General features: G+C 29.0%; 1 protein-coding gene across 24 annotated transcripts in view; it reads left to right on the top strand.

Moving 5' to 3' along the window:
- Nucleotides 1–1399: 1399 nt before the first annotated feature.
- mask (multiple ankyrin repeats single KH domain) overlaps nucleotides 1400–10668 on the top strand; it is a 73114-nt gene continuing 63845 nt past the window's right edge. For 14 of the 24 annotated variants that reach the window (XM_088242775.1, XM_088242773.1, XM_088242763.1 and 11 more), the window contains exons 1-3: nucleotides 1400–1737; nucleotides 2648–2689; nucleotides 6556–6697. In XM_088242775.1, the coding sequence (XP_088098901.1) occupies nucleotides 1549–1737; nucleotides 2648–2689; nucleotides 6556–6697 (373 nt within the window). In that variant the 5' untranslated portion in view covers nucleotides 1400–1548. The remainder of the gene's footprint in view (nucleotides 1738–2647; nucleotides 2690–6555; nucleotides 6698–10668) is intronic. The other 10 variants (XM_088242778.1, XM_088242779.1, XM_088242777.1 and 7 more) reach the window with 1 other exon arrangement.

Genomic DNA, 10668 nt, shown 5'->3' with positions numbered 1-10668 from the left:
CATGAAGTTAGCATTAGTTGGCGACCCATATGATTGATAGGGATGTGCCGGATGTGAAAATCATGCAATAATCATTGAGTTTTTTGTAAATGTACTTTTTTTAAATTTATGTGTAATTTCTCACAAATAAATCAAATTAATAGAAATTTTAAATAAAATAATAAACTATTTATAACGTTAACTAGATAAAGTAATGTGCACTGAGTACTATTTCGTGAATGCGTTTCATTAGCTATCAAGTATGCAAAGTTACTATATTGAGGAAATTTACGATGCATTGTTTGAGTAAAACGATTTTGATTTGTTTAAGTTAGTCTTTATTTACGTATTACCATTTCTTTTAGAAAAAAATCATTGCTTTCATTATTAATAACTATTCTCGTAAACGATATAAAATTACATTAGTATATTATCTAAAATGTCATGAAAAGCTGTTACGAAGACTTCTAAAGATCAAAATCATTTTAAATTGTTGAAACTTCTGTACAGTAAGTTATAAAAAAGTAAGAAAGTTTAAAAAGTAAAAAAGAAAAATATATTTATTTTTTTAAAACAACGAAATAGAAAAAGAAAGAAATCCAAAACGTAAGGAAAAATGAAATGTTAAAAATTACACGAATAAATGAGTTTGGATTTCAATCATTTTCTAGGGTTACTCAAAGGTATTTAAAATGTGATAAAAAATCAACCAAAAATTTTTGTACTTCGAAAACTCATACAAGATTTTTTTTTCTTTAAATAATTAAACGCGTATTCTGATACAGATTACGCTAAAATAAATTTTGAAAAATCTAAGTGGCAAAATCCCGTACATCTAAGGCATGGTGTATACCCAACAAATAAAGATTTTCCGAATAAATTATGGTTCTAAGACAATTATATATACAAGTGTGTACAGTAAACATACAAACATATTTTTGTGTCTCTCTTTTAAAAAAAGAAAATAAATTAAGACAATCAATATTCCTCTATGGGTTTTAAGTGAAAATAGAGAAAATTAGATGAACGATAATTTTAAACATCAGATTTAATTATAATTTAATGAATTAAAAAAATTAAAAAATAATAGAATGAGAGTAATAAAAAAAAACAATAGGTACCTATGCACTTTCTTTGTTTCAAATAATGCCATGCATGTTTTCTTCCTGAAACTATACTATTTCTACTTGTATAAATACATATGATAAAATAGTAGGTACGGTTACACAGTAAATAGTAGAAAATAAATCCGATGCCCTTGGGCTCTTGATATGAATCGTGATTTTTTTACTCACCCAATACTAAATATTTCCGCCGCCATATATTACCACTAGAGTGCAGGAGAACCGCTTTCTAGTACTATTTTTTATCACCAGAGCGAATTTGTTCTCAGCCCACTTGAAGCATCCGGGAACTCGCCATAGTGGACATTGTGGTAGACATGGCGGGCATCAACCTGGCTAAATGACGGAGAATGATTTGTTTAACCGAATATATTAAAGTGGTGTTATTGTGAAATAGTATTGTCTATTCCCAAAGGATTTTTTGTAGTTATTCTTAGGTTGAAAAATGCAGAATGTTGGACAATCTGAAAATCAAAATCGTGATAAGGTGAATGTGCAACTTGATGTAGTTAAATCGTCGACTCCCCAAAGTTTTACGTCGAGTCCGGCCAAGTCCGAAACGGAGACTTTTTCAGAATTACAGCCCAGATTCATGACGGATTCGTCGGAAAGTGAGGAAGATTCCGTTTCTGAGGTAATTCTAATTAGTTTAACGGATATAGCCACTAACAATTATCGAAAAATATTGGTACCGCTGAGTGAGAGACATCTTGCGTACATGTTGTCTGTTCTGTGAATACTTTTCTTGCAACGTAACTATTTTTACCTGGTTAAATATAAATACTTTCATAGCGCAGTGTAGCGTGTGGCTAATTATGGCAGAATAAAGACCATTTTATTATCTCATGCCCTCAAAAGATCTAGATAGCCGTCCGACGTCGTAATGGCACAATTCGGTATTCTGGCAGAATAACACCGTCAGTACCGCGGATGCCGAGAATGATCGTATAATTAATTATTTTTACGACGATACGTCGCCGCTGGAAAGTGCTGACCCTTGTATCGGGCAAATAAGTCGCTTAAATGCATTCATAATGCACACATTATATAAGTCGATGGACATTATTCGGCGTGAATAGAACTTTACGTATGACAGCGTACCTAGAATAAAGTTCGATGAAAGTATTTAAACACATCATTTCCTTCATTCGTGACAAGCTGTCACTTTTGTTAAGTGACCAACACGTCAGTAGACTAGAAAAATATTCCGAACAAAGGACGTTTATTGCTGGGATTTTCTGTTTCCATTTCTTATGCAGGTGGTAATGTCGTCCTTGTAGCGCAATATTCGACGTATCTTTGCACTTGCACGTTTATTTGCACAAAAAATCGATCAAATTTTCCGACATCCAATGTGTTCGATATTTTTTATTTCTTTGAATTAATTGTATGTTTGCCAAGATGATCTACTTAATAAAAATTAGGATTTGTCTATTGAACTCACGGCACTGTCACAGGGAAAATGTTTCCAATACCAATATGACTATAGCTGGCACCGTTGACTGTCTCCGACAAAGTTGTAATGTTTGTTCTGATGTTTGTAGATCTTGCTGGCTTGTTTGTGCCTTAGCAGGCCAGACCTGTTGGTAAGTGACGGAGGCTCCTCTCACACTCAATCTCGCTACTGTCATCTCTAATAAGCTAAATAATCTACTCTCGGATAATATTTGTTTGTGCTCACCAGTTCCAAATTTAAATACTTGGAAATGTCATAGCTATTTTGTGTTTTCAATTGTTCAATAAGGGCACAGACAGGTTTTATTTTGAGTTTCTTTCTCTTACATTACCCGGTTGTTTTAACACATTGGATTTGTTCCCTCTTGAAGTGTAGCGATTTCAAAGTTAACAACGCATTGTGCATTTTAACAATCTACATTTTTGTGTGTCCTCTTGGCAAATATACATTTCGTGTCTGCCCAAATAATATTTGTGACTGAAGTTGTATAGTATTCCCCGATAGCTGTTCCCATACAAATGTTGTGGATTCAACTAATGGTGGTGCCTTATCGTAGAATCCGTTACTTAATAAAACAGTATTTTTTGAATAATCATTCTGATCTGGTCTTTCTTCATGGTTTGAAAATGCATGTAAAGAATTTATACATATTATTTTTTATGGCTGTTGTTTGCTTATATATTATTGCATTATTTTTATGGCGACCAAATGAATTTATACTGAAATATTTGTAAGTGAAGGAAAAGGGAGATAAGTAAAAAAACACATTTCGAGGTTCCACTTAATCGAGGATTTCTACTGTCACAGATACTACAACTTATATGAGATTTATTAAATTTTATTGGGGAATAAAAACAGTTACGCATTTCAAATGCAGAAGTGTTGTTTCTTCGGAAAATTTATTTTTAATAAAAAATATTCCAAAGCAATCATACTCATGAGGTTGAATTTTTAAAAAATAATATATGTTTGCCTGTATATTTTTGAAAATAAATATCTCTTGTAAGATTTTGGTAATTTTTTTTTTGTCACATTGATAATGATTTGCAGCGAGAAAAATTGATTTGAATTACTTTTGAAGTTGACATCATGTGGCCTTGTATTTATACAAATACTCACCTTGGGTTGTCTATTCATGAGATTATCGATACACTCATCTTCTTTTTCCTTTTACAAACATATAATATAACATTTAAGCATAAACAATAATTTATGCTATTGTTCCGCAAAATATTTATACTCCCATTTTGCCAGTAACCTAATTGATAATCCTCTAAATAAAACTTGTTAGTTGTGGCTGAAAAATACTGAAATAAATTCTTTTTTGTTACTATAATAGTCAGTATTGATTTGACAAAAGTAACAAATAAATTATTGCACTCATAAGATGACAGTTGGATAATTTACTCACAACAAATATTACAGTTGTCTTTATAAAAACATGCATGGTTGCCTAAAATTGTGCAAATTGAATACACAATCCATAAATAGGTCAACCAAGATTAGTAAACTGTACCGACAAAAATATGGTGTAGTTTTGTCAAAAGCACATGTCTTCTTGTTATCTAACATAACCTAACAGCCTACTTATCCAAACCTCACTTACCCCTATGGAGCTGATTGGTTATCAAAACTGAATAAATTTTCATTTGAGATTGGTAATATCATTTGCCTTTTCTCTGTATTCTATACAGAAATTGTATTTTTGTAAAGTCCTATACCATTTTTCTTGAACTAATCTAGTTTTTATTAGGTTGTCAATAGGCTCAACTATTAACTAAATAAAAATATGAACTAATAAATTAAATGATTAACATTTTCGCATAAATGTTTGTAATTAATATTTGTTGTTTTAACGTTTTTGACAGTCTATCTACAAAAATGTTTTGATAAATTTTTACTTGTTCAACTCTTATCATTAAATAATAATGATTGATTTTCTGCTGTGCTTGTTTAAAAAAAAAACATATTAGTTATATGTGGAGTTCAAACATATACGGTGGTATTCCCCTAGTTTTTAGGTTTATTAAATTTCAATTGTAACATGAATATCTATTATAAGTTCAATTATTCTTCTTTTAGTAACATTCTACATTACTAAAGTAAATAAAATATGCTATTTGGACGGTGTTATGCAATAATCCATTAAGCAACATAATGCTGTTTTTCAATTTTTAAGTTTAACTTTAAGATTAATATGAATGTTTCATTCTGTAATAAACGGTTAGTTTTTTACATAAATATGTGTATATATATATGCGTTTTACCTTTGTTTAAAAAAACTTTAACTGTTTATTACAGAATGAAAAATTCATATTAATCTTACGGTTAAACTTAAAAACCGATAAAAAAACAGTGTTTTGTTGCTTAGTCGGTTATTGCAAAACACCATCCAAATAGTATCATATATTATCAGAATAAAAAAAAATATTTTAAAGTATCTGGATTTAATAAACAAAATTGAAATTTGTATTTTGATGCTAACTAAAATGATTATTGCATAATTTGTGATGGCCTTTAAAAATACCCGAAAGTTTGAACATTAAACTTCTATGAACATTTTCAGTAGAAGCATCGATAACAAAGATTGCAATATTGAAGTGGTAATATTTAAATAAAACGAAATTAGATTTTAGACTCGCCTTTCAATAACTTTCTTGCAACTATTACAAAACATTTAATCTTACAACAGTGTCTGTAGCTAAATTGTGTCATGTCTTGAAAATTGTCAACTTATTTATATCTATAAACATAAATTGACTGCAAAAAATTCTTTTGTCACGGAATTTATACCACTGAACATTTGTTTTTTTTTTAAACTATTATCAATCTACAGATTTTATTTTGTAATCTTCCACGAGGATTATGATATTTGTGTTTATTTATTTTACAGAAACAAACAGTCGACAATGATATAACGTAAAAAAGATACAGTTTAAAGACGAAATGATTCATGTTTATTGTATTTTTCTGGCATGCTACTATTATGAAATCCACACTGCAGTTGTTAATTATATATATTGCTGTCTTTTGGCTTATGAGATGTATGAAAATGCTCAATGTGTTTGTTGATACTGAATTAGCTAAACCAAAAAAAAAAAATTATTTATTTTTATACATCAAGGGTTCAAAGAACCTTTTACAAAAAAAATATTTACAGAAATAATAGAACAGAAATAAACACAGCAGTGCACTATAATAATGTAGTACATAATATGAAATAATAGAATAATTAAAACTAAACAATTTAGTGAACATATAATACAAAAACCAAAAAAGTAAAAAATAAACATAACATCCCTAAATAAAATATAACAATAACCATGAGAAAATCTTATGTTCTAAACATAAATATAACAGTTATGTTGAGAATAACTAGATAATAATAATAAAAAAATTAATACAATATTAGTGTTTTAAAAATTATAAGTTATTTAGAGCAATAAAAAAATAAATAAAAAGAACTTAAATGAAATAAAAAATACCTTTGTTTGGTGAAGTCATCATCATCAGTTGGTCGGAAGAAGTTGCCATTTGGCAATAAATCCACCAATGTACAATTTAAATTATCTCTAACATGTTAAAATAAAGAAATAAAAAATCACGTATTCCAGGAAACAAAGTTAAATTTAATAATATATTTAAAAATAAATCCATTACTTTTCCAAAAAATATAGAGTGAGAATACGTTTTAATTCATGAACACAATTTGTATTGAAATTTTGCATGGGAAATAAGTAGATTAACTGTGTGGGGTATGATTTTGAAAAAAAATCTTAAAAATATGAAAAAAACTATGTTTCTTGCTAAAGGATTAACATTTAGGTTTTCTTGTCGAAATTCTTAAAAGTTTGGCCAACTGTGTCTTAAATCACATTCTTAAAATAATATTCATTTTTTATAATTGATAATTTTTCTGACATTTCTTTTATTGTGGCTATAAAAAAATTAATTGTATCCTAGAATTATGCTAACATTTGATTTCTGTATTGCCAGGGTGAACTTGATGAGGACGGGGAAGGGTCAGAAAGTGGCGCCACCGGTGACAACTCCAATTTTCTACTTTCCCACGATGATTCAGAAAGAACTGTCGATCCTGAGACCCAAGCTCGACTAGAGGCCTTATTGGAAGCAGCAGGTATTTATTTACTGTAGACTTAGCTGTCTTTAATTACAACTATCTGATTCGAGAACACTTTTCTAAATCCCATTTAAATTGTTCACTTTTAGTTATGAATCTAAATGAAATAGAAAAACAGTAAATTCAATTACGTTTAAAAATAGTTGGTCTGTACTTTTTTATATACTCTTGCTACGATTTTGTATTTGCTGTATGTTTTGTAAAATGAAATAAGTGCTATACATGTAGACTATCTGGGTTCTAAAGAAAATACAAAAATAATAAAATAGATCATTGACCTATAAGAAAGTGCAATTTATATCTAGTCTTCAGGCACATCAAATGGATAACTTATATAAACATTTGGAATAAATTGATCTTTATGTCACTATGTTTAATAAATGTGAATGTCTACTAAATTTATTAAATATGGTATCTGTTCGCTTACATTTTCCTACATTCAGAACCAATTTTATCATGTGATTTAAGATATAAGCTGATTTAATTAAAATTAGACCAATATGATACTGAAGTTATTAAATTATACGCGAATTATTTCAACCAAAATATGAATAGTTTGCCAAAAATACAATGAATTAAGGAATTTAATTTGAATTGTAGATTTATCTATGATGATCCAATCTTACAAAATTGTAAGATATTCAAAATATTCAAAATTTATAATATACTAGCTTTTACCTGTGGCTTCGCTCATCTGGTATTAGGGAGAAATTAGTAAATGAATTTGTTTTGATATTTAACAATAAAAAAATTTCAAGATAGAATGATATATTTTTTCTGAATGAAATGTAGCCTGTATCACGCTAGTCCTTAAACTATTGCTATGCAAAAAAAACACAACCATTCGTCAGTTTATGGCAATGTAGCATCGATAGTCTGTTTTAATATTAATTAATTTTTCCACTAAGAATTTTTCCACAGGAATGTTTTTTTTCCGGATAAAAAGTAGCTTGTGCCACGTTGCTCCTTTGTGGGGTGAAATAATAATTAGATTTGTCCACTAATTTTCCCGAGGGAGTGATATTTTTTTTCGGGATGAAATACCTATGACTAGGGTCGCCATCCGTCTGGATATATCGGGACTGACACTGTTATTGTTATTGTGCCGTCTGTCCCGACAAAACCTATAATGTTCCTATGAAAACTTGCACAATATTACAACGCTGTTAGCTAATATAAATAGTAGCATGGCAGTTAAATACTTAAATAATGGTATTTCATTTTATGTAAATTATTCATCACAATTTTACAAAAAAAACAGCTGTTTAGTAATTTTTAAGAACTCAATACTTACCCCCCCACCTAGATATTCTTATTAATCTTGTCACATTTCATTGTTTGATTAAAAAATAAGGTCACAGCTTATTCTATGTAAAGTGCACTGTGATGTACCTACATGCATACTATATAATATAGTGTTTCGCTACTGTCTTGGCATTGATCATACCATCCAGTTTGTGCCATTATGGAACCATCCAATCACTTCTTGCATACACATCTATCATAATTTAGTACCACTTTGTAAAAAAACTTTGTCACTCTGTTTAAGAATTTTATGTTGACCTAATAACTGTTTGAAATATGATAATTTTTTTATGATAATACATATAACATTAGTTTTTTTTATCTCAGTTCTATGCTAATTAAACATTCATGTTAATCAAGTATTATATTGTGTTAGCAAAAACCTTTTTTTTTAATGCATATTTTTTCTATCAACCCCATATTTAAAGTTGAACTTATGATACCAATATAGTGTTTTAGATTATTATCATTATTATAAAGTACAATGATTCATATAGTGCCATTATCGTAAAAATCACCACAAAGGCGCTTTACAATTATTATTATCCCAACACGTCTTGCAGCTACAGAGCCCATGGCCGGTTGAAATTTTTGCTTTCTATTTACATTTTAAATTATGTTTTCGCTAGCAAGTCTTTTGATAAAAAAATATGTATAGAGGACAAATTTATTTATTAATTATAAAACATGCAGGTACATGTCTTGCAACTGCAAAGGCCATGATTTTTAAGTAGACAATATATTAAAACAGTGATTTTTTTCTGTATTAGAAATTTAATTATAAAATTTATTATAATATAATATGAGTACTAATGTTGCATAGAGTTATCCATTGTTATTCATTTATATTTTTTTAAATATTAATAAAGTTCTACCAAGAATCATTATTTAATTTTAATAATCTTACTTCTAGTTTTACCGTGTAATTTTAGTTAGCAAAACCATCTTAATCTGATGTGCTTCTAGCATTAATTTTATTTGGAATTTCTAAATCCAAAAAAGGATTTAATATGGAAACATTTTTAATATGTTGAACTTGACAAATATTAAGATGTTATCCTTATTATTATTATCAAAGTCATATTCTTATGGTCTGAAGTCACCAAATATTGTGGTAAAATATCATTGGCTGAGTTATTTAATAAAACTTTCTGTATTCTTAACAACTGAAACTTGAGCAGTTAATGAATGTGTGGATGTATTTGATTTGGTATGCATAATGACAGTGAATCCTTGAGGTGTCTGAGCCAATCCGCCATTTCACTCACCATTACTGCATATTATTAGGTTTTATTGCCTCAACAATAACTCATTTATAAGACTTTTTTTAAGGAAAAAGAAATTAGCGTTCTTATAATTTACCCGAATATTTCAATTGTGGTGGCCGTTTTCAACCAGTTGTAAATAACTCACTATTAGAAAATGGAAATCAAGTCAAGGTAGAGTGGGGTTCAAACCTCGGACCTCTGATCCGTGAGTCTGCAACACTAGCCACGGGACCACAACCCAATTCAATGTATAATTTAATAATTTCAACCCAAAGATAGAATATGTAGTAGTACATTTGTTTTTTAAAAATTTAATTAACACTTGATTTAAACATTTCTGGGTTTGGTTTCTTGTAAGATCATATTATTGACTGTATTTTTTTCTCAAACCTTGACGTTTTGTGATGTAACTGGACTCTTTTAATATTTTTTAAATTTTATTTATTAGGATATCAACAGTAATACATGTGAAAAAAATATAACGAATAAAATATACAGAGAATAAAACCAATAACAGATATCCACAGAAATACATCAAATACTCGTACAATACATGCAAGTGGGTTTGTGTTAGTGTAAGTGTGTGAGAGGGTGGGTGAGTGGTTGTTTTTATGGAATGAGGGTGGACATGTGTGTAAATAATTATTGCACAAGTGTCCAAAATATAAAAATATAAAAAATATTGGTCCGTTGTGAAAAAAATATAAAAGCTTTAGAAAAAAACCTTTTTTGGTACACCATCCATTAATTTAGATTTATTATTTGTCTTCCTGTTGATTAATTTGCATACCATAAAGGTTCAGTTGCAAGTTCAAATTGGTATGTTAGTTGGTAAAATGGCGCAGTTAGTTAGGTGGCTGGTAAAACTGGCGTTGCGGGTTCGATTCCCGCCAGTTGCAAGAAAAAAAAATCAGTTAAGATTTTTCTTTATTGGTCTGGATGTTGTGTATTTTTCATTACTTCCTTCCGTATTCTCTCTGCTGACAAGTCTAAAATCTTAGCGGGTTATCCCTTGAAAAAATACATTTTCTTTTATGATAAAACTTAGAACATACAAATTTTACTCTCGTCAAATTATTAATTTTGTTGCCAGTCAATCATATTTGTACATCAATTACATTGTTGTTTAAGAATATTAGATTAATTATATTATTGGGCTCATATAAAACGTTTTGATTAATTAGGAACTAAAGTAACTAAAAATATGTAATTATAAGTGAGGAAAATGTATTGTTTATGATATCATAAACTATTATAAAATTAATAATCAGAATATATCTGTATTTACTGGAGTTGGACAGCTCATCAAAATATAACTGGCATTTGTGTTGAGTCAGACTACTAGAAAACTGACAGTATAATAAAAATAATTTTGATTATAAGAAACGATGTAAA

Source organism: Micrasema longulum, unplaced genomic scaffold (assembly GCF_059751315.1).
Source record: "Micrasema longulum isolate JH-2025_06_02 unplaced genomic scaffold, ASM5975131v1 h1tg000163l, whole genome shotgun sequence".
NCBI classification, from domain to species: Eukaryota; Metazoa; Arthropoda; class Insecta; order Trichoptera; family Brachycentridae; genus Micrasema; species Micrasema longulum.
The sequence above is the reverse complement of the archived record's forward strand: the minus strand, read 5'-3'. Positions and strand labels throughout refer to the sequence as shown.